Here is a 25,931-nt window from a genome sequence, read left to right as displayed (position 1 = left end):
ATTCCTGCAGAGCAAAACAGGAAAGCAATCCGGGAAAAATTTGTATTAAACAATGCAGGTTCCATATTTATGAAAAGAGAAGCCACGACAGTGTAGTTAATTGAAAGCAGATATTTTGTCAAGCTGTTTAAGGATATTCTAAGAACGATAAGAAACGATAACATACGTAGAGAATTAAATATATACAGAGTAACGGATGAAGGAAGTACAAAAGTGATGGGTGAACGCGTAATACGTATGTCGCCGAGTTGGCTTCCGTGATAGGTCGGAGAGACAACGGTTACAAACGTTGCATAGACCAAGGATACGGTGAGCGTTAGTACAGGCTACACAGCCTGACTCTTCAATGAAGGCTGTGGTCTATATCAGCCAGTCATTTTCTGCCAGGCCTCAGTGAGTATTGAAAAGAGGTTAATGGCAGTTCGTGGAAAACAATAGGTGTGTAATACACGTTACAGGCTCCCCTCCGCCTTTCTATCTCTAAGCTTCTCCTTTTGTTCTCTAGGGCGGTAGTGCAAAGAAAAGACACTGGGTGGTTGGACGGCAATTCCAATCTTCAGATCACCCATATATAAGCTTTCTTTGGTTAAAAATTAAGAAAAATGTCCAGACAGAGTCTAAAAAACGGCATGTCCCATTTCCTTCCATATCTTGCCATATTCCGAGTTTCTGCCCCGTCTCTTACGATCTCATCGTCGACGGAACGTTTAACACCAATCTTCCTTCCATTCTTCTTGCTTAGTTTAAGTAGTGATTGTAACATTATATTCTGTTCTACATACTTTTGCATTGTTCTGACAGATATTTTATAGGAAAGGTGTTTTGCGGTACATCCGTCCATGTATCCATTCTCATCTTGCGAACTGCTTTCTTAATACATTAATATACGAAGATATCGTCTTTTGTTTATTTTCCTTTTATGCATCCTTCACCTGCGGTCATGCCTGTGCAGCTTTTATGAATAACTACTGACAGCCCGCATCTCGTGGTCGTGCTGTAGCGTTCTCGCTTCCCACGCCCGGGTTCGATTCTCGGCGGGGTCAGGGATTTTCTCTGCCTCGTGATGGCTGGGTGTTGTGTGATGTCCTTAGGTTAGTTAGGTTTAAGTAGTTCTAAGTTCTAGGGGACTGATGACCTAAGATGTTAAGTCCCATAGTGCTCAGAGCCATTTGAGCCATTTTTGAGCTACTGACAGGAAAACATCCTGCACAGGCTTTGCTCTGTAACTGTTCGTGTAGGATGTTCGAGCCGTCACAGAATTGCAGGACATGCCTCTCTAGGTGCTTACCTTTGTGACCAAGGATCTTCGTGCATGCCACTCAAGCCGACCATCCCTGCGTCCGCGGATGTAAGTAAATTCTCAATCCGTCAATATCAATGGCGTCATTTTTTATCAGAATAAGTCAGTGAACATAATTAACTGATTTCGGTTGCAGTATGATCTAAGGGGTGCACTTATCGGCGCTTTGTCAGAGAGATCTGAGACCCAAGTTATATTTGCCCAGTTTCACTTGTAACAAACGGTACCAGCCAACATTTTGGAATGTTTGCATTGGTTGTTACTTGACTGCCTCAATCGTGTCCCTTAACTCCCCAGATAGATACCCATTTGCGTAACACTAAAAGATAAAAATCCTCTACTCCCCCTCCCCCCCCCCCCCAAACTTCTCACAGTTCCAGTAAATTGTGTGTTAACAGATTTAATGTACGAGTAGTTGGGACCTGTTGTTGTTGTTGTGGTCTTCAGTCCAGAGAATGATTTGATGCAGCTCTCCATGGTACTCTATCCTGTGCGAGGTTCTTCATCTCCCAGAACCTACCGCAACCTACATCCTTCTGAATCTGCTTAGGGTATTCATCTCTTGGTCCCCCTCTACGATTTTTACCGTCCACGCTCTCCTCCAATACTAAATTGGTGATCCCTTGATGCCTCAGAATATGCCCTAACAACCGATCCCTTCTTCTAGTTAAGTTGTGCCACAAATTCCTCTTCTATCCAATTCTGTTCAATACCTCCTAATTAGTTACCCATCTAATCTTCAGCATTCTTCTGTAGCACCACATTTCGAAAGCTTCTATTCTCTTCTTGTCCAAACTATTTATCGTCCATGTTTCACTTCCATACATGGCTACACTCCATACAAATACTTTCAGAAACGACTTCCTGACACTTAAATCTATACTCGATGTTAACAAATTTCTCTTCTTCAGAAACGCTTTCCTTGCCATTGTCAGTCTACATTTTATATCTTCTCTACTTCGGCCATCATCAGTTATTTTGCTCCCCAAATAGTAAAACTCATTTGCTACGTTAAGCGTCTCATTTCCCAATCTAATTCCCATAGCATCACCCGATTTAACTCGAGTACATTCCATTATTCTCGTTTTACTTTTGATGATGTTCATCTTACATCAACCTTTCAAGACACTGTCCATTACGTTCAGCTGCTCTTCCAGGACCTTTGCTGTCTCTGACAGAATTACAATGTTATCGGAAAACTTCAAAGTTTGTATTTCTTCTCCATGGATTTTAATTCCAACTCCAAATTTTTCTTTTGTTTTCTTTACTGCTTGCTCAACGATCCAATAAAACAAAGGGCTCTCTAAATGTGCCGCCCAACCTCCTAAAAGTTGGGAATGAAAACAATTTTTAAAAAGGTGTGATGTTAGTGTAAAATAAAAACGTGAAGAAAACGTTAAAGCTAACCACCGGTCTCGTAGGCTTAAAAGATTAAGTGGTAGGCTGGCCGAAAATTAATGTGTACAATATTATTCACTTGTGAGGAATCTTTGTTATCTATTGTAAAGGACGTGTGTTGCATCTGTGGTACATATGTGATTGACAAAGATGATAGGGAGCGGGTTTTGTTCTGTTATTGTTGTGTAGATGCCGTCCATCACAAGAACGAATGGTGACGTGAGTGATCTGTAGAGCAACAGGAGACGGTTTTATGCAGTGACTGCATCGTAGCGTATATTTTGGCACTCAGATGAGCCAGATGGGCACATGACGAACAGCGTTTACCTGGGTGTATTGCGCCAACAATGAAATTCGACGGAGAGGATGTGATGTCCTGGTAGTGTTTTTACATCTTGGGACTTAAATCAGTAGTTTTGGTCGATGGCTAAACGAATGCAGCTGTCAATGAGAATATGCTTTCACATTTCGGCTACAGTTTGGAATGGCAAGTTTGTGTATCAGTGCAGAAATGCTTCTACAGGCGAGCACAACGCAATGGTCGTGGATCATGCTCCTAAGAAAAACAGGTGCATTTGCGAAGAATGACTGCTCAAAGCACCAATGTTAAGTCCGACGAACATCATGAAGATGAACTGAAGAGTCATTTGACTGGCAGATAAGAGGCCTGGCAACAGCTGTTCACCACTATCGGCCTTGAGTGTATCTTAAGATAATGCAATTCCTTCGTCGAAGGTTATGCGCTTCAAAATACCAGCGTATTTGGAAGGGATTGCTGTGAGTGTTAGGAGACTGTTAGTGTCCAGTGTGACGTTCCACTCTAGTGACGGTGATAATGTATGAGTGAGAAAATGGTTCGAATGTATTTAAGCACTATGGGACTTAACATCTGAGGTCATCAGTCCCCTAGACTTAGAACCACTTAAACCTGACTAACCTAAGGACATCACACACACATCCGTGCCCGAGGCAGGATTCGAACCTGCGACCGTAGCAGCAGCCCGGTTCCGGACTGAAGCGCCTAGAACCGATCGGTCACAGCAGCCGGCTATGTATGAGTAAATTCCCTTCTGGACACTATGTGAGCTTATTAGGGGACTGACAAGTAATCGCCGGCCCCAATCCAGGAGAGGAGAGGTATAGTACTCACCTTGTCTGCGATGGTCTCCAGGTAACAGTGTCGGTTGCCGAAGCCCTCGGCAGCCAGACACACCCTCTCACCGGTGGCCGTGCATGACAGGCACACCATGTCTTCCTGCAAACATACACAAATCGCATTAGCTGTCAGCAAGCGGACAACTCGTGAAACATAGGGATTCTGTACAGGCTTTAGGGCGAGTGACTAACTTTTACAAGTTCGTAGGGACGGGCTGTCGGAGGAGTGACTATACGATCCGGAGAGTAACTTTACCTACCTTAAGTACATGGTCTGTGTGTCTAATGGGGAGGGAGGGGGGGGGGAGGTGACCGCCGTAATCAGTGAGCCGAGCAAAGCATCCACTGGCGTTCATGGCGGATAGACAGCTTTAAGAGGATGAAGTGAATTATTCCTAAAACAGAGCATAGTGTGGCACGCTGGAAAGCTATCAATGAACGCTTATCAAATAAAATGAAAGGTCTTGGGTTCAAGGACTAATATAAAGCCTAGAGTTTCAATTATAAGGGTTGGAACTTAAATAGTGGCAACTATTTATTCGCAACCGATACAAAAGAGTTACATGTTTTCACCTGTTACTGTTCTTCAAAGAAGTCACTGTCGTTGTGTAGAACCCGTTGCCAGCGATGTGGAAGGCGTAGTATACCGTTAGCAGAGCCTGTTCAGTTGATGGTACGAATGGAGCGGTCTAAAGTTTTGATGATTTTCGTGTACGATTGTGATGGTGTTATTCGAACACATTACGTTCCTCCACGGCAGACCGTCAATGCACAGTATTACTGATCGTTTTTCGACCATCATCTGTGACCAGCTTTGCGAAAGAAGCGGCGACATTTTCTGCACAAGCCTCCCATCATCTTGCACGACAATACGCGGGCGCATACAGCGCACGGTGTGGCTGCTCTGTTCGGTCGATGGGACTGGGAAGTACTGTATTATCCACCATACTCCCCGGACTTAAGTCCTTGTGACTTTGATTTGATTCCGAAGATGAAGAAATCACATCGTGGCATTCGCTTAAGAGCTGTTCCAGAGATTCGACGGGCAGTAGACAGCTCCATTCGCACCATCTGCAGAACTGGCTCTGCTAACGGTATACTACGCCTTCCACATCGCTGCCAACGGGTTTTGCACAACGCTGGTGACTACTTTGAAGGACAGTAACAGGTGCAATCACGCAACGTTTTTGTATCTGTTGTCAACAAATAGTTGCCACTATTTAAGTTCCAACCCTCGTATATGAAATCGCTGTATCTTCATTGTGAACATGTTACACTTTATCAACAAGGGGAAAGCTTTACTGGAGTTTCTGGGCAAGTCCTCGAGCCAAGCAGTCTTAAAATGTATTCAGACGAGTATTTATGGGAACTTTCCAGCTAGTTAGTTGTCAAAATTACGTCCCGAGCAGTTCTTCTAGGCGGCAGCACCGAGTAGAGGGTTGTCGTTAGAAGTAGGAAGGACTAGGCAAATTATAATGTCCCTGTGTGAGAAACAAGAGTGTCAATCTGTAGCCTATTACTTACTTCCACAAACGTCTCGCGAAATGAACTCAGATAGAAAATCAGAGAAATTACAGCACTTACAGAAAGTTACCGGAGGTCATTCTTCCCGTGTGCCATTCGCGAATAGAATAGGGAAGGGGTATCAGATAGCAGTAACAGAAGTACATACACCACACACCGGAATGTAGCTTGCGACGTATAGATGTAGGATGTAAACGCTAATCGGTTGAACAGACTCAAATATTCGACATTTTAGAGAGTTCTCCGAATTCGAGAAGTCACAGTGTCACTCGCGAATGCTCGAGGAGGGTAGGAGGCTGTTCCAACAAGACTTGATCGTCGAGGAGCATCGATAGTTCCGACTTTCTAGCAGCCGGCGACAAGTGTTTCGGTTTACCAGTAACGGAACCGCAGTTGTGAGTGTCGGAGTCGACTGTACAGTGACGTAGTGCCAGCTGGGGTTGTCGTTTGGTGGCAGTTTGCGTCCGGTCAGAGAGCTAATAGTTAGCTGGAACAGATGTGGGTCGAAGGGAAGGATCTGGCAAGATTTGTTAAAGTGGGGATAAATTGTAATGCTTTAGCGAAAACTGGAGTGCTTTGTTTGTGCGTAACTTTCATGCCAGTTAAGTCCTTATGCCAAGACTTTTTGCTCTTTACTGAGACTGCTGATGACTTTTTGAGGAGCCAGTTGAAAGATATACGGTGATTGTTAGCGTTAAATGTTCCCAAGCAAGTGATTAGTTGTCGGAATTAATCTGAGAACATTTCGGTTGCTACAGGGCAGTAACCAGTAGTCTCAGGGTTGTGATCTTTTATACCCGTCTTGCGTGTCCAAACGAGGCTGGCTACCCGTATCAAAACTCCTTCACTAATGTAGCAATATAGTGATTGACTGAGTCTGCCAAACAACAGTACCTTCGTTGACAGTATGCGGTTTCGTTGCACAGTGGTTTCAAGGGCGTTACTCAGGCCTGGAGATTGTGAAAGGCAGCACAGACATTATGACAAGGAGAAGGGCATTGTTGTGCAGGGTATTCCAAAAAGATTCATCCGATTCCGCAAGACTGTATCTCGAATGAAGATTGCAATTTTTGGTAGATTTTAACTAAAAGTTGACCATGACACCCATTGTAAGTTGCCGAGTTGTCGTGGTTGCCGTTAGGCTGCGGCCACAGTGGGACTGGATTCGGTTGATTCCGCCGACGACTGACATCGTCAGAAGATGACTTATCTTTTCAAATCGATATCCCACTACGTGCGCGGTCACAATGCAGCCGATCTCTTCTCCGAAACGTACAGACTCCAGACGACAATCGCCGAAATTCAAACAGTTTGTTTTCTTCGGTCGAATCGGCCGATGTTCTCATACATGAAATATGGACTGTGAGAAAGCGACACATTTAGTCCAAGAAAGAAGGAGTTCGTGGCATACTGCGGATAAAAAAACAATCATAATCGGGATATGTCTCGTATTCCATGGACTGAAATCGCATATCCATTGCAAACCAAAAGTAGGCAAAATCTTTATCGGAAATTTTAGGCGTAAATAATAATCTCAAAAAATAGTTTGTTCAAGCGAGACTGGTGGCTTATTTACGCTTTACATTACTGTAGTGGACATTTGTTCGGTTGTGGGCATTAGCTCTACACATTATTACTACTGATTACACGCAGTTTATGCCAGTAGGGTGGTGATTCTATTGTATGAGGTAGCTTGCAAATGAGGTATATATCTTCCCATTTTTCAGTATTTTATGTTTTCAGAGTATCTTATTCTAATATGTACGTTTGTATTTCACATGTACCCTGAATGACGACATTGAAGGTTAACTGACGTATGTTTATTTTACTGAATTTATCTCAAATTGTGGTTCAAAATGATTCAAATGGCTCTGAGCACTACGAGACTTAACTGCTCAGGTCATAGTCCCCTAGAACTTAGAACTACTTAAACCTAACTAACCTAAGGACATCACCCACATCCATGCTCGAGGCAGGATTCGAACCTGCGACCGTAGCGGTCGCGCGGTTCCAAACTGTAGCGCCTAGAACCGCTCGGCCACTCCGGCCGGCCCCTCAAATTGTGAAATGTGTTTATAATCTCGATGTTCAATATCACAACGAATCATCTTGTCTATGTAAAAGGACGTTTCTGTCCTCATCTTATACATTCATAAAACTGGTCTAGTTATTCCAGTAACTAGGGAAAAAGTCTGCAGTATTCGCCACTTTCTTTTCAAGACAGATAGAGCTCGTACACTTGCTTTCAGTGTCTCTCTGGGAGCAACAGCCGCAATGCAACACTTGTCTCCAGATGCAGACGTGTCGTGGCATCCATCCCGCCCATGGAGGTAAAAACAGATTGTAACCTCCTTAACCGAACACATGCTAACATAACCTAACTTAACCAACTTGATCCCGCCAAAAACTGACGGAGATGGGCCATTCCGTGACCAAGCTGTCGGATGATTTTATCGGGCGCCCTCTGGTGACGGCGTCTGGCGGTCGTTGTCGGTGCCACTGTGAACGCAGCCTAAGGGGTCTGCATGGTGCAGCTACCTCGGTCGCTCGTCCATTACCCTAATGCCTGCCGAATCGATATGTCGATAACGTAGCAACAAAAGGCGTTTTACGCTCTCAGTTCAATGGCTGCAATTCACTTACAACTGTGTGGCGTGATTTTCGTCGTGAGTACGACTTTGTTCCTCCTGCATGACAAGTTTGAGGGACATACGTTGCACCGTAGGCCTCCAAGGTAACCTGATCTCAATATATGAATTTCGTTTTTTCATGGGGGTTTGTGAGAGACCTCTTCTTTGTGCCTTCTAACAACTCAGGGCGAAATGCGACGCCACCTAGAAGCAGCAGTGAATGCAGGAAGTCCAGACATATGGGATGAGTTTGACCAACGAGTGGACGTCTCTCGTGCGTCATGTGGGTGAAACATTTAACATTTGTGAAAAGCACATGAAAACTTTCATTCTGAACTTAACTCTAAAAAGTCCCCCAAGGCTCTATTGAAACGTTCCTTTCGTCTGAGCCTCGAAGCTTCCGTGGTACCGCGGCTGCAACCACAACGCACGTACTTTTCGCGACGTGCAGCGGGCAAGTCAAATCACGGTACGCGCTGCTCCGAGGATGCAATCGGAAACTTTTGTTGCCCGACCCGGGTTATGTCTCTGCTCTGATACACTGTCAGATCAGTCCAGAGTCATCAATTAAATGCCCTGTAGCTATGTAACTACTTTCAGAAAATATTCCGAGATCCGACCACTGCATCGGAGTATCCTCACCGCTAACAGTTCTATACACCGCTGGCTTCTGATAGCTGTCTTCGAAAATTACCCTAACAGCAAAGCAGACATTCACTTCAAAGTCAGTACGGAAAGAATCACACAAAAACGCTACACTCAGGTCTACACGAAAACAACTGAAATTTACTAGTCCGTCACTTTCATCCCATACCACTTCTGGCTGACTGATGGCTCCAAGCTCTGCTTCGAGGTCTCTCTTGTTACCGAAAAAGTCGGCGCTCACCAATCTGCAACAGTCGCCGAGAAAAGAAGGTAAACTGTCTAAGCAGAAATCCACGCCCGTGCCCGGGAACGGACTTGGAATGCTGCCAGTCTTCCGTTCTGAACGAAGTGACTCGGTTGATCGCTCAGGACGATCGACTCCTGACTTCTGGTATGCACTCCACTCTAGAGCGTGCGCGGCTCCTACCGCCCACGGCAGCTGCCGCACGACTCATCGATTTTGCCAACTCCCAAAACCGCTCCACCAATAATTGGCATATAGACCTTCCAGCGGATTTGGATCAGAGCATAATGTACGCACTGATATTGACCATTTCCCACTAGCGCTTCTGTAAGGTGTTGTCTTCTGGCGGGGCTTTAACAACTTTTTCTGCGACAGATGTTGTAAATACCGGCCGTTACGGGGAAATTCCTCTCCCTGTAAGCCAGCCATATAGACTCCGATCACAACCCATTTAGGAGTATTAGGGAAAGACCGGCCCATTACCTCCACGCTGGAGAGAAACGTCCTTGCATCCGGAAACTGCTCCAGGCTGTTACGATGGTGAACAACTAGGAAGTGATATGTTACAGCATGTGTAAAATCTGATGTTTCCTTTGAAAATAAAAATCTCGTAGTTCTACGCGTAAGATAAAATCCACCCCAAGTTTCTATCTTCAGTCATGTAGATGATAAAATCTTTTGAAATATATCTTGGGGAAGCATTTTTTACATGTATGTGTGAGGGACGGGTTAAAGGAATGGTCGGTGGTATAGAGTACTAAGAAACACATACGTGAAGATTTCAGACAGCGTTCTCTCGCAGACACATGTAAAATGAGTTCCCTCGTTTGGGCTTATCACCCGTAATAATTGTGGGTAGTTGAGATTTCCTCGTTTGCTTCTTGCTTGAATCATGAAATGTTAATTGCCGGTTCTTTTTTCGTTATTTTCGTCAGAGAGACCAATTTCCGGTGTTATTCCAGATTTTGGCGCACCTATTTTGGTAGTCAGGAATGAATTCTCTTAACGTCGGCTAAGTTTCTCGCACGCACGTTCTTTGTGGACGACTGCACAATGAATCTATTTTTGCACCTTGAAGTACGTCTTTTTTTACGCCCATACTCCGAAAAACGACAGCATAGATGAGTATTGACGACAATGTCGGGATTATTACTAAAAGCGGTTTTACAGAGAGTACTCTACTGCATTGGCTCCTTACTTAGCTTGCATTTATCGCGAATCTCTTGCCCAACGTAAAGTTCCGAGCGACTGGAAAAAAGCGCAGGTGACGCCTGTATATAAGAAGGGTAGAATGACGGATCCTCAAAATTACAGACCAATATCCTTAACGTCGGTTTGTTGCAGGATTCTCAAACATATTATCAGTTCGAATATAATGTATTTTCTTGAGACAGAGAAGTTGCTGTCCATGCATCAGCACGGCTTTAGAAACCATCGCTCCTGCGAAACGCAACTCGCCCTTTTTCACATGATATCTTGCGAACCATGGATGAAGAGTATCAGATGGATGCCATATTCCTTGACTTCCGGAAAGCGTTTGACTCGGTGCACCACTGCAGACTCCTAAGGTACGAGCATATGGGATTGGTTCCTAAGTACGTGAGTGGCTCGAAGACTTCTTAAGTAATAGAACACAGTACGTTGTCTTCGATGGTGAGTGTTCATCGGAGCTGAGGGTATCATCTGGAGTGCCCCAGGGAAGCGTTGTAGGTCCGCTGTTGTTTTCTATCTACATAAATGATCTTTTGGATAGAGTGGATACCAATTTGAGGATGTTCGCTGATGATGCTGTGGTGAACGGGAAGGTGTCGTCGTTGAGTGACTGTAGGAGGATACAAGATGACTTGGACAGGATTTGTGATTGGTGAAAAGACTGTCAGCTAACTCAAAATATAGATAAATGTAAATTAATGCAGATGAATAGGAAAAAAAAATCCCGTAATGTTTGAATACTCCATTAGTAATGTAGCGCTTGACACAGTCACGTCGATTAAATATTTGGGCGTAACATTGCAGAGCGATATGAAGTGGGACAAGCATGTAATGGCAGTTGTGGGGAAGGCGGTTAGTCGTGTTGGGTTCATTGGTAGAATATTGGGAAGATGTGGTTCAACTGTTAAGGAGACCGCTTATAAAACACTAATACGACCTATTCTTGAGTACTGATCGAGCATTTGGGACTCCTATCAGGTCACATTAAGGTAGGACATAGAAGCAATTCAGAGACGGGCTGCTAGATTTGTTACTGGTAGGTTTGATCACCACGCGAGTGTTACGGAAATGCTTCAGGAACTCGGGTAGGAGTCTCCAGAGGAAAGGAGGCGTTATTTTCGTGAATCGCTACTGAGGAAATTTAGAGAACCAGCTTTTGAGGCTGATTGCAGTACAATTTTACTGCCGCCAACTTACATTTCGCGTAAAGACCGCAAAGATAAGATAAGAGAGATTAGGGCTGGTACAGAGGCATATAGGCAGTCATTTTTCCCTCGTTCTGTTTGGGAGTGGAACAGGGAGAGAAGATGCTAGTTGTGGTACGAGGTACCCTCCGCCACGCACCGTATGGTGGATTGCAGAGTATGTATGTAGATGTAGATGAAGCAGGGAATAGGAGCAGCTGCCACAGGTCGGCCTGCGTGTGTCCGCTCGAACGGCTCAACATACTTGTCTCTCCAGTCTTTAACGCAGAAACTGTCTTCTTGTAAAGAAGGAATGAAGGCTAGAGTCTAATGTCCCTTCGATCTGGTCTGCGGTGTTCTGGCAGCGGCGCGCAAATCACTACCCGCGGCCAGAGGCCACTCGCTCTTAGCGACGTGCGGGGCGCGTGACAAATTGCGAGGCGTACCGGTCTCTAATTACTAGAAAATGTTTATTTGCGGATCGAGAATAATTACCTGACTTCTTCATTTGTAAAATCAGTCTGAGCAAGGGTTCCAGGCCCCGCTCTGACCCACGACGTGAGGTTCAAATTGTCGCGACCCTTTTACCACATAACAGTGTCCTGGAGCAACCTAACTGCATTCAAGATTTCGAGACTCCCTCTCTTGACTGGAAACCACACACCGCTAGTAGTCTATACAATTCCTCCAGCTAGCTCGTAGCCATTTCCGTCGATAGTATCCACAAAGAGGAAATAAGATAACATTTCAAAGTCAATATGCCGGAAGACATGACAAAAAGACAGTTCAAGTTTGCATAGAAACAAATATATGGTTACGCATTTGATTTGACGTTACGAATTCTATTTCTTTCTTCCAACACCACCTCCAGCTAGGTAATGGATCCACAATATGAAACCGTTTTCTTCCTATCTTGAGCGCGCATTTCCTAAACCAAACTGTTGATTGCAGAAACTAGAAAACCGCTAAGCACACCTCACTAGCACACGAGAAACATGCTTGCCAACTCTCTCAGATACTTTTTTTAATGGAAGAAGGGTGAATCACTAAATGGTTCAAATGGCTCTGAGCACTATTGGACTTAACATCTGAGCATCTGTCCCCTAGAACGTAGAACTACTTAAACCTAACTAACCTAAGGACATCACACACATCCATGCCCGAGGCAGGATTCGAACCTGCGACCGTAGCAGCAGCGCGGTTCCGGACTGAAGCGCCTAGAGCCGCTCGGCTACCGGGGCCGGCTAATCACTAAATCGCTGAACTCAGAAGTCAGTAACAGAGAACCCAACACTCCAACACCCAGAAAGGCTGTCAATACACTCCTAAATTTCGACAGCTCTTCGCAACTACTGACATTCTTTCCAAGATTCAGGGCTTTCAGCCCATTAGTCTGCGCAGCAGGATGTAGGCACTTCCACAGTTCCAATGGCCGTTTTCAGCTCCCTTTATTAGTATTCCTCTGTAATATATTACTTCCTGCCAGTATTTTTCAGACGTTTGTATGCTGTAAAACACATGCCCTCAAGGAAAAGCCACTCGCCAGTAAGCCAGCATAGTATGTTCCGACCACAACTCATTTACAAGGATTGCGGAAAACTGGACTAATCATCTCCAGGGTGGACATTGTCCCCTGCTCTCCGCATACTGGAAACTGACTCCGACGTCCACAACTGTCAAAAGACAGTTAATTTGCGCGATCATGAGTGACGTGTTCCACAGGTGCCGGGAACATCGTTGTCTCATGCTCATAAATTAAGGATAATGCTGATACATTGTGCAACAACACTCTGGTGCGCGGTTTGCGGGTTTAAATCAGCTCGGGGTATGACCATGTGGTGCATTTGACCTCCGGTCGTCGCACGGTGGCGCTGGCAGCAGTCCACATATGCAGAGTTGTTGTGTTGGTGCTTGTCAAAGTACAGTGCAGCTAGTAAGTGTGCAGACGTTTTCAGACGTGCTAATGGTGACTGTGTGTTGAAAATGGCTCAAAGAACACATGTTGATGACGTTATGAGGGGTAGAATACTAGGGCGACTGGAGGCTGGTCAAACACAGCAGGTCGTAGCACAGGCCCTCCGTGTGCCACAAAGTGTGATTTCAAGATTAAGGCAACGATTCCAGCAGACAGAAAACGTGTACAGGCGCTACATCACTGAATGTCCATAGTGTACAACACCACAAGAAGACCGATTTCTCATCATCAGTGCCCGCAGACGTCCACGGAGTACTGCAGTATTGCAGGTAGCCTTGCTCGAGACCTTACCGCAGCCACTGGAACAGTTGTCTCCAGACACACAGTCTACAGACGACTGAACAGACAGTTTGTTCCACTAACCCCTGGTCACAGGAGAGCCCGTAAAGCCTGATGTCAAGAACACAGTACAAGGTCATTGGAGCAGTGGTCCTAGGTTATGTTCACGGACGAGTCCTGGTATAGTCTGAACAGTGATTCTCGACGGGTTTTCATCTGGCGCGAACTAGGAACCAGATACGAACCCCTTAATGTCCTTGAAATAGACCTGTATGGAGGTCGTGGTTTGATGGTACGGGGTGGCATTATGACTGGTGCACGTACACCCCTGCATGCCTTTGACAGAGGAACTGTAACAGGTCAGGTGTTCGGGAAGTCGTTTTGCACCAGTATGTCCACCTTTTCAGGAGTGCAGTGGGTCCCGCCTTCCTCCTGATGGATGATAAAGCACGGTGTCACCGAGCTGCCATCGTGGAGGAGTGCCTTGAAACAGAAGATATCAGGCGAAAGGAGTGGCCTGCCTGTTCTCAGGACCTAAACCCCATCGAGCATGTTTGGGATGTTATCGGTCGTCCTATCGGTCTTCAAACCCCTACGACACTTCAGGAACTCCGAAAGGTACTGATTGAAGAATGGGAGACTATATCCCTGCAGCTGCTCGACCACCTAATCCAGAGTATGCCAACCCATTGTGCGGCCTGTGTACATGTGTATGGAGATCATATCTCATATTGATGTAGGGGTACATGCCCAGGAAACAGTGGCGTTTTGCAGCACTTGTGTTTCGGGACTGTTTTCTCAACTTATCACCAATGCCGTGGACTTACAGATCTGTGTTGTGTGTGTTCCCTATGTGCCTATGCTATTAGCGCTAGTTTTGTGTAGTGCCACGTTGTGTGGCACCACATTCTGCAGTTATCCTTAATTTATGAGCATGAGTGTAGCTCGCACTGCGCGAGTATGGGGAGAGAAATCGAGTATGAACTTTTTCGAGGAAGTGATTTAGAAGAAACCACGAAAGACATAAATTTTGGCGAGCGGCGTCGTAACTTCTGTGGCTACCCTCTGCGTCGTTGGGTAGTGCCAAACGATTTCGATCGATGATCATACAAATTATAGTAACCTGCGCATACAGTGAGTAAATGAATAAGAGACGTCCGAAAGGCTGTTAAAATTGATCTTACTGCTGTATCGGGCAACCCAGTTGCGAACTGAAGATGACGACCCGTGTGGGGAAGTTGTGGGATCCGAAGCAGCTCAGACTTGAGCCGTATCCCCGCGGGAGCACTCGCAGCACCGCCAGAAGCTGGCAGCTGGAGCCGATACCTCGACTTAGCTCTCCCCCGCCCTGCGCGGCTGGACTCTGAGCCTCACTAAATTCTGTGCTACAGGCATCCGCACTCAGAGCACAGTCCCAAGTCCCCGGGCGCCGGCGTGTCTCTGTTTACGGCCACCGCGATGAGTGATAGGCTACTTATACTTGCTATCCTGTGTATACCACCTGACATTCAATAGTGCTCTCGTATTCTGCAAACTTTCTTTAAGAAGAGGAATCATCTGTGGAAAGTTATAAATTAACTCCAAAACTATTGCGGTATCGTCCTTTTGATGTTGCAGCTGTTGTGTGCTGACCACGCTAACGAGAAAAAATTGTTCTGAAAATTTCGCCTCGTGCATGGCACAATTATTGATATTTCATACAAGTGTGGTATCTAAGCCGTCTTTAGTGGGTAACTGTTTGTTACTTCTAGAATGTTGGAAAATTACCGTTTTTTGTACGATATCTAGTATAAATGTTGTAAATTTAACTATTTTTAGAAGCTGATAATAGTGTTACTATTTCTCTAACAGAAGTACAATATGTGTTCGTAGGTTTTTCCGGTGAATATGCTCCTTGAAATTCTCTCGGGTATGCAGCCGGATTGATTGATCGTTGTAGAAAGTATTTTCGAAGGCTTACCGTGCCGTCATCATGAGGTTACTCCTCAGTGGCCGGCCGCTGTGGTCGAGCGGTTCTGGGAGCTTCAGTTCGAAATCGCGCGACCGCTACGGTCGCAGGTTCGAATCCTGCCTCTAGCATGGATGTGTGGGATGTCCTTAGGTTAGTTAGGTTCAAGTAGTCCTAAGTCTAGGGGACTGATGACGTCAGAAGTCCCATAGTGCTTAAAGCCATTTCAACCACTTTTACTCCTCAGTCAGCTGCAGTAACCTGATATCTATGTTATTCTCGAATACGTTAAAAGCATTTTTCGAGCCCTAACTTTCGTGGTTATTGTAAAACACGTGTTAAAATTTCATAGTTCCATCGTTTAACATCTCCAAACCAAGCATATCACAATCATTAAGTACGTACACTTTCACAAAGAAATTACAAACATTATTCTCAGTTTCCAAAATAGTTTTTAACCTACTTTCAAAAACATACAGTTTTACAGACAAGAGGGTTTGTTTTCTGGCTCTTTTCTGTTGCTTAGCGACTACGCCTCCTACTGTACTTGAAGAATGTGTTTCGCTCAGGCAGTAGCCCAGTGCTTGTCCTGAGCAACACGTATTTAGCTTATTTGCTTATACATGGTGTACGCTTAATGATCTATGTTGAAATTTTCTCCCATTTATGTTGATTGTGCAAGCTGCCCAGACATCGGAACTTCAAAATAGTTCAAAGGGCTCTGAGCACTATGGGACTTAATTTCTGAGGTCATCAGTCCCCTAGAACTTAGAACTACTTTAACCTAACTAACCTAAGGACATCGCACATATCCATGCCAGGGGCAGGATTCGAACCTGCGACCGTAGCAGCAGCGCTGTTCCGGACTGAAGCGCCTAGAACCGCTCGACCGTAGCGGCCAGCTCAGAGAAGACTCCCTAACACTTCAATCTATATTATATTTTGACATATTTCTCTTTCTCAGAAACGCTTTTCATGCCATTGCCAGTCTCCATTTTGTATCCTCTCTGCTTCGGCCATGATGAGTTATTTTGCAGCCCAAATAGCAAAACTCATCTGCTGAATTGAGAGTCTCGTTTCCTAATGGAATTCCCTGAGCATCACCTGATATAATTCTGCTATACTCCACATGCTACTCAGCGGATATTTCCGATTTCTTCGTTTATGAGCTCTCGTCTGGTGATGACACTTCTGTATGAAAGTGTTGGACGTTTTGATCCTGGAACCAGAGTAACTGTGAATCTGTGATCTGCGGGTGTGGAAGGGGAGAGAATGATGGTGTTGGGGGAAGTAGGTTTCGAGAGAGAGGGAGAGAAAGCGAAAGAGAAAGAGAGAGAGCGAGAGCGGGGGTGGGAGGTCGTCCTATCCCGTCCCGTCCTTTGTGACACGTGTTTTTGGGGGGCCAGAAAGACAGATGAGAGCGCGCGTTTCCCTGTGCCGCTTCGCTGTCCGGAGCACCGCGCAGCTTGACGGGTGAAGGCCGCAGAATAAGCCAGCCATCCGCACCACACAAAGGGCCGCTGTCCGAGATTCTGCTCCAGCGTAGCAGACGCACGTGTCTCTACCGCCAGCCGGGGGCTTTACTCTTACGTCATTACTCTGTTGCTGCCCACTGTACTGCAAATCTCAGCAAAGTGTTTCCGTACGCTCTCATTCAATACATATCTTCACAGTCTACGTACTCTTTTCGATTGGTCACGTGCTGAATCGTTCACGAGGTATTGCCTGTGACGTACTTCGTACACAAAGTTATCGTAATATGAGAAATACATTAACAAAAACTGGCCAAGTGCGAGTAGGACTCACGCGCTGGACGTTCCGTACAGCCAGCCGGTGTGGCAGAGCCGTTCCAGGCGCTCCAGTCAGGAACAGCGCGACCGCTAAGGTCGCAGGTTCTAATCCTGCCTCTGGCATGGTTGTGTGTGATGTCCTCAGGTTAGTTAGGTTTGGGTAGTTATAAGTTCTAGGGGACTGATGACCTCAGATGTTAAGTCAAAGTGCTAAGAGCCATTTGAACAATTTTTTTGGTTCCGTACAAACACAATCATGTATATACGGACAGCTCATCTAGGCCAGGCATCAAGAATCTGGAGCAGTTTTGCCTGGTGCTGATATTGGCAAGATACTGGCAAGATATCGGTTCCAGTGACTCCAAGATTTTCGAGAATCTTTTAATTTCAATAAAATGAATGTGGCAAAGTGATGTAGGAGGCAGGCGACCATTGTTATGATAATCAGCAGTTCTCCATTGAGAATGGGTGGACCGCAATGGTAAAAGTCAAACATCATGCAAGGAATGACTTTTGTTACTCATATGATGCGTTTCGGAATTTATGCATCATTAGATATTCAGACTAATCTGCGAATGTTTGTCTGACAAACGGCACATCTACATGCAGTAATCTCTCCTGGATATCTGATGATGGATAAATTCCGAAACGCGTCATATGAGCAATAAAGTCAATGAAAACAAATGACAAAAGAAATAATTTTTCGTGTGATATGATTACAGCTCACAATTTTCGGATTTTTTCCATTGCTTGTTCCGTGAAACTTTGTTTCTTGACAAATTTCACGATTACAGATCAACGGGAACTACCCTAAAGGTTTTGATCAGTGAGTTTGCGAGTATAAAATATATGTGACGTAAATGGCTGTATCTTTTGACTGCATTGACTTAGAAGCTTAATATTTTTACACAACCAAGAAACCACAGACTTCATTATGTGACAAATTTGAACGTGATATCCCCACCCGTTCCTGACAAAAAGTGTTCTTAACAGTCGGACAGACAGAGAGCCAAAAAAGCAATCCTCTAAGCGATCCGTTTTTACCGATTGAAGTACAGAACGCTAAAAACGATGGATCTTTTTTTAGACCATATTCTCCTGTGCGAGGGTAATCTGAAAGATTATCGTATGCGTGTGTGTGTGTGTGTGTGTGTGTGTGTGTGTGTGTGTGTGTGTGTGTATGGGGGCTCGCACGTGCCTCACTTGCTTTATTATCACTGGATTAACTGATTTATCGCGAGGTTCACAACCTCATACGATGTATTAGATGCTGCTTTCTTTAGCGGATTCCTTACCATTTGTGCTCACGTGGATTGTACCGCTGTTAAATGATATTGATAAAGAGAGAACCAACGACCGGGACAAACTCGCTGCCGGCAAACTGCCTTTGTGATTTCTCTCCAGTCACTGAAATTTTCTCTCATTTCATTTCTCTCACTTCATTCTGTCCGGCTACGGTGAAGTAACTTATTTGTACACAGGGGGAAGTTCACACGATTCACAGACAGACATCGTACGTGACTGTCTTGTCTACTGTGGCGACGGCAAGGGCATCAAACCGGAAAGTTGCTGCTATTAAAAGAACGTTTGCAACATTACCCCTCGCATGGCATCTGTAGCAAATGAAAGCTTTCAGCGAGGAGTGCGATGTAATTCCCATGCCTATGCTCTAATGCAGTTAGTTGGAATGGATCGTCCGGTGTTCAAGAATAGTTCATAACAACAGAGGTGGAACAAATTGCGACCACACGGATATCGCTAGATTTTCGTAGAAAAGGTGCAGTATTCCAGCTTACCTCGATGTCACGAGGTCTCGGAAAAAAATCGGCCAGTTTCTCGTATTACTACGAAATCATTTGTCGTAGCCTCTTAGAGCGCTACTGCCTTTCGATCTCGGAGTGAGTCCTTAAGCCGTCGGCGCACGGACCGTGCTGTCGAACGTTAACGTTGAGCGTGCCAAGTTCAACGTGCTGCTGAACACTCAGGAACGATGCGACTTGTGCATACGGTACGTGGACCCTAGCATGGTATACGCGATCGCAACGCACTCCAGCGGCAGTTGCGGGATGTTTCTAGTTCGTAAATCACACTGTTTAAACAACGGGCGCGCGTAAAATTCCCACGTTAGCTCCATTAAAAAACACATTTCCTCCATCGTCCACGAAAAGGGAAGTACCATGTCTAATCAATAATGACACAGGTTTATAAAAGTTCCATTACAAACAGTGCGGTACAAATTTGGAATACTTGTCCGCATAACATAAACATTATTTCATCATTCCCACGTTTTAGTAAAACCCCAATGTCAGTCTTACTTGATCACTGTTCCTACCCAGTAGCAGAACCTTTGCAACATATGAATTACGAATCGTAAAAGAAAAACGAACAAAGTATCTTTATACAAGTAGCGCAAGCTGTCCTGTAGATTAAGCCAATCGAAGAAAGTCACCCCTCAAAAACAGGTGAACTTATATTTACGTAACATCAACTACTATAGCAATACTTATATTGAACTAATAATAAAGCAACAGAACTTAATAAAACCCGAATGTTAGGAAAAAAATTTGGAAGTGTTAAGACGCGATCCACCGCCGCAGCAAAAACTCATTTCCCCCGACAGAGTGGCTATTCATTACGCTAAACCAACAATACGCTACATGTACTTAATCATAATGTCTTACCCTCGCTAAAAACGTTAATCGTACATAATTACGTTACTAAATGAAATTTAATTATAATTGTACCAAGAACAATGCGTTTTGGGTGGATCTTCATTGTGTCGTTGCCTTCAAATAGCCTATTCTCATAATACGCAAGTTGCAATAGTTCTTTTGCCACGAATATGATGTTTCCCATTATTTTATTGGAACGAATCACACAACTAACAACGTGTTTTCGAGTTATTCTCAATTTGCTGGTGCTTAGAAACGGCATATATACATATAGGCTTGAAATGAATGCCAATATGGCGCCTCTCAACCTTGTACTGAAGGCAGACAGCGTGCGTGTGACGTAGGTGGCGTTGTTACATCTCATTGGTCAACGCTCAGACGCACGCTTAGAATATCTGACATGCCAGATATTGCTCTGCACGTTCGGAAATACTGCCGAACGTGCTATTCCACGCTATGACGTCAGAAACTCGGCAAGCTCAACGTTGGGATGCACGGTCCGAGTGCCGACGGCCTTAGATTACAGCGTCACCAGTGCTGGTGTGTGTGTGTGTGTGCGGAGGCAGCAGACGCCGCCGTGTTCCTGGGCTGGCGGCTTTAAAGCAGGCAGCGGGCGCCTGCCTGCCCGCCGCCTCATAAATATTTCCGCCTTCCGCCGCGCCGGAACGGGGTTGCGCAAATCACGAGAGCAGCCAACCAACCGCAGCTCAGCTCTGCTCTGCACGGAGAACACACTGCGTCCCGCCGCCGCCGGCCTCGTGCTGGGTTTGTCGCCCTGTCGACCGCTACTGTCATCGTGCAGCGCGCAGATAATTTCCACGTCACAGAAGACACGATTAGTTTATTTTCTTTCACTACTCATCTTCCAGTGCTTTATGTGCTGTCTTATGCTTCTGTTGTTTATTATTCCTTGTCACATAACGGTACGAGTTACGCTATTTCGTCAAAAACTGACACGGTAAGATCGTCCCTGTGTAAAGATACAGGTTATTTTTGACGATAAAATAAAAACAGCAACCTGACACAGCTAAAAAACGTTATTCACTAAGAACAATACCTCTATTGCTGGTTTAAAGCCGACAGGTTGATCAGAAGATGGCTGTCACGCTTAGAATTACAGTTGAGATTGTGTATGTGCGCTTTTGGCTTTTTTTAGTTATGGCGAGAGTTCCTTGGGGTGGTGGTTCCTGTGCGGTACTTAATAGATACGTTAACAGTAACTACATCCTGTTGTTATTGTACTATACAATATTTCTTTTTACTCATTCACGGTCACACCATTTCAAAAATGTTCAAAAGTGTGTGAAATCTTATGGGACTGAACTGCTAAGGTCATCAGTCCCTAAGCTTACACACTACTTAACCTAAATTATCATAAGGGCAAACACACACACCCATGCCCGAGGGAGGATTCGAACCTACGCCGGGACCAGCTGCACAGTCCATGACTGCACACCATTTCAATTTTCGACAAAACAGAGAGACACTCTGACTACCAAACATATCGCTGCAGACAGCGTTTAAAATGCTCAAAAATACTCTTTAAAACAAAACAAAGAAAGTTTGTCTACGTAAGGCGAAAATTCTCTGCACTCTTTTCTGGTCAAGCCGGAGTGGCCGTGCGGTTCTAGGCGCTACAGTCTAGAACCGAGCGACCGCTACGGTCGCAGGTTCGAATCCTGCCTCAGGCATGGATGTATGTGATGTCCTTAGGTTAGTTAGGTTTAATTAGTTCTAAGTTCTAGGCGACTGATGACCTCAGAAGTTAAGTCGCATAGTGCTCAGAGCCATTTGAACCAAAAAGGACTGCAACATCCGAAAGATGACTGTAACAGTAATTTTTTTATGAAAAGTCCTCGTGCGATGGAAACAGATGGCAAACACACAATATGGATGTCATAATGGCGCTCGCTTCTCGCTTATTAACTCACTGATACACTTCTTTTTCAAGGAAAGTGAAGCATTAGGAAACGGTGATTAAAAAAAAAAAAAAAAGAGGTTACAATGGCTCTAAGCACTATGGGATTGAGGTCATCAGTCCCCTAGAACTTAGAACTACTTAAACCATGCCCGAGGCAGGATTCGAACCTGCGACCGTAGCGGTCGCACATTTCGTGACTGAAGCGCCTAGAACCGCTCGGCCACACCGGCCGGCGGTGATTTCAGATCCAGGGCACATGTAAGTCTCTAGGAAATCGTTATTAACTTTTTCTTTTAATGGTTTTATATTCGTAAGAAAAAATAAGGTTTTTAGGTTTATCGTAATGCGAAACATTGTTAATTGGCTCTGAGCACTATGGGACTCAACTGCTGTGGTCATTAGTCCCCTAGAACTTAGAACTACTTAAACCTAACTAACCTAAGGACATCACACACATCCATCCCCGAGGCAGGATTCGAACCTGCGACCGTAGCAGTCGCACGGTTCCGGACTGCGCGCCTAGAACCGCGAGACCACCGCGGCCGGCCATTGTTAATTGTCAAGGCATTTACTGTAAGTGAGCAATGGGAAAGTAGTTTTTTGCGGTGACTTTTAGGATAAAATTCCTTCTGTTTTCGTATGGAATTAAGTTTAAATGATTCCTCAAACTTTTGACGACTTTCTACGCAGACGTTGACTCTACATCTGTACTCCGCAAGCCGCCTGAAGGTATGTGGCTATCTCCGTTTCCGTCATCGCGTGCTCTATTCAGGAATAAACCCTCGTATGTGGCTGTTTTTTTATTTTCCCGTTGTGGTCATTTTGGGACACGTTTGTGGGAAGAGCTAATATATTGTCTAACTATTCTTGGAACGTACGCTCTCGGTATTTTAGCGGTAAACAATTGCGTGAAGCAAAACGCCTTTGTTGTGGCGCCGCCCTTTCGATCGAACAGCCCTCAGCAGTCAACCGAAGTCTTGTTCAGGAAACTTGTTATATTCTCCTTGAATATGACAAAACGGAGATATTCTGTCAATACTCTCGTAACTAGTAGTGTGTGACTACAGAAGTTTGATTTACGAGAAGTTGATTAATGCACTGCTTGGAAGGCCTCACTCAGCAGACTGATCTTTGATGCAGCGTGAGGCGAGAACGAACCCAGCACCCCCAATAACCCGTGGCGGCCACTGCCAGCGAGAGGGGGTATCGATAAGAGTACAAAGGAACACAGCGATGCAGGGACTGATCACAACCTGCAGGAGCCGACTTGTATCATTGTAAAATTTCGTGCAATATCCTGGAAATTACTCCGGCAAGACGACCGAGAAGAATTGAAATTAAATTATCACCGCCGGGTCAAAATGAAACAAACACCTGCAGGCAATGAATGTGTGAAGAAGTGGGACAGAAATCTGAATGACCACATTACACGTCACCTCACAATCACATTCTATCTGCCTATGTTTCCAATGTTTCAAAGGTAAAAATCAAACAACTGCATGGAAGTTGTATTACTTTTGCCGCCTCGTTAGGGAATTCAATATTCTGCTGTCTACAGTTCAAGATAGTACCGAGAATACAAAATTTCAGGTATTACCTATTACCTCTCGCCACGGACAACGCAGTGGCCGACGGCCTCCACTTTTCAAAAACAATTTTACTTATCAGTCCGTCTTCATTGCAAAATGTTTATTCATATGATCGGTTTCGGTTGCTCTAGAACCATCTTCAGATCTGATATTTCGGTCACATCATGACGCAGCATGTGAATGTTGCTTTGTTTGGATGGGTTACTTGTGTAACCGCAATATCAGATCTGAAGATGGTTCTAGAGGAACCTAAACTGGTCATATGAATAAAAATGTTGCAATCAAGACGGATTATAAGTAACATTGGCCGCCACTTCAACGACCGAGAGCAGCGATGTTTGCGTAGAGTTGGCAGTGCTAACAGACGAGCAACACTGTGTGAAATAACCACAGAAATCAGTGCGGGACATACGACCGACGTATCCGTTAGGACATTACGGTGAAATGTGGTGTCAGTGGGCTATAGCAACAGATGAGCAACGCGAGTGCCTTTGCTAACAACACGACATCGCCTGCATCGATTCCCCATGGCTCGTGGCCATATCAGTTGGACACTAGACGAATGAAAAACCGTAGCCTCGTCAGATGAATTCCTATTTTAGTTGGTAAGAGATAGTAGTAGGGTACGAATGTGGGGCAGACCCCACGAAGCCGCAGACGGAGCTTGTCAACAAGGCACTGTGCTAGCTGGTGGTGACACCATAATGGTGCGTGCTTTGTTTATATGGAATGGACTGCATCCTATGAACCAACTACATCGATCATTGAGTGGAAATGGTCATGTTCGGCTACTTGGATAACATATGCAGCCATTCATGGTCTTCAGGTTCCCAAATAAGTTGGAATTTTTATGGACGCCAGTGGAACATTCAATTTTGGAAATCGTTAGGTAATGGACTGCTGTAGTGGCATCGTGGCTCAATATTTCTGCAGGTGGCTTCCAACGACTTGTGGAGTCCATGCTACGTCGAGTTGGTGCGCTACATCTGGCAAAAATCTTAAAGTACACTACTGGCCATTAAAACTGCTACACCACGAAGATGACGTACTACAGACGCGAAATTTAACCGACAGGAAGAAGATACTGTGATATGCAAATGATTAGCATTTCAGAGCATTCACACAAGGTTGGCGCCGGTGGCGACAGCTACAGCGTGCTGACATGACGAAAGTTTCCAACCGATTTCTCATACACAAACAGCAGTTGACCGCCGTTGCCTGGTGAAACGTTATTGTAATACCTCGTGTGAGGAGGAGAAATGCGTACAATCACGTTTCCGACTTCGATATAGGACAGATTGTAGTCTATCGCGATTGCGGTTTATCGTCTCGCGACATTGCTGCTCGCGTTGGTCGAGATCCAGTGACTGTTAGCAGAATATGGAATCGGTGGGTTCAGGAGGGTAATACGGAACGCCGTGCTGGATCCCAACGGCCTCGTATCACTAGCAGCCGAGATGACAGGCATCTTATCCGCATGGCTGTAACGGATCGTGCAGCCGTGTCTCGATCCCTGAGTCAATGGATGGGGACGTTTGCAACACAACAACCATCTGCACGAGCAGTTCGACAACATTTGCAGCAGCATGGACTGTCAGCTCGGAAACCATGGCTGTGGTTACCCTTGATGCTGCATCACAGACAGGAGCGCCTGCGATGGTGTACTCGACGACGAACCTGAGTGCACGAATGGCAAAACTTCATTTTTTCTGATGAATCCAGGTTCTGTTTAGAACATCATGATGGTCCCATGCGTGTTTGGCGACATCGTGGTGAAGGCACATTGGAAGCGTGTATTCGTCATCGCCATACTGGCGTATCACCCGGCGTGATGGTATGGGGTGCCATTGGTTACACGTCTCGATCACCTCTCGTTCGCATTGACGGCACTCTGAACAGGGGACGTTACATTTCAGATGTGTTACGACCCGTGGCTCTACCCTTCATTCAATCCCTGCGAAATCCTACACTTCTGCAGGATAATGCACGACCGCATGTTGCAGGTCCTGTACCGGCCTTTCTGGATACGGAAAATGTTCGACTGCTGCCCTGGCCAGCACATTCTCCAGATCTCTCACCAATGGAAAACGTCTGGTCAATGGTAGCCGAGCAACTGGTTCGTCACCATACGCCGGTCACTACTCTTGAACTGTGGTATCGTGTTGAAGCTTCATGGGCAGCTGTACTTGTACGCGCCATCCAAGCTCTGTTTGACTCAATGCCCAGGCGTATCAAGGCCGTTATTACGGCCAGAGATGGTTGTTCTGGGTACTGATTTCTCAAGATCTATGCACCCAAATTGCGTGAAAATGTAATCACATGTCAGTATAATGTGTTTGTCCAATGAATACCCGTTTATCATCTACATTTCTTCTTGGTGTAGAAAATTTAATGGACAATAGTATGTTTAAAGGTCCAAGAAAAAAATAGTAGAACGACTTTTAACAGATTTGTATATACACCGT

General features: G+C 45.2%; 1 protein-coding gene across 9 annotated transcripts in view; it reads right to left on the bottom strand.

Annotated features, from left to right (window-relative positions):
* The window catches only part of LOC126335019 (ryanodine receptor), a 691,249-nt gene that overhangs the window by 520,547 nt on the left and 144,771 nt on the right, over positions 1-25,931 (bottom strand). For all 9 annotated transcript variants that reach the window (XM_049997852.1, XM_049997851.1, XM_049997850.1 and 6 more), the window contains exon 2: positions 3,849-3,953. In XM_049997852.1, the coding sequence (XP_049853809.1) occupies positions 3,849-3,953 (105 nt within the window). The remainder of the gene's footprint in view (positions 1-3,848; positions 3,954-25,931) is intronic.

This window comes from Schistocerca gregaria, chromosome 2, assembly GCF_023897955.1.
Source record: "Schistocerca gregaria isolate iqSchGreg1 chromosome 2, iqSchGreg1.2, whole genome shotgun sequence".
NCBI lineage: Eukaryota > Metazoa > Arthropoda > Insecta > Orthoptera > Acrididae > Schistocerca > Schistocerca gregaria.
This window is presented reverse-complemented; position numbering and strand designations above follow the sequence as displayed.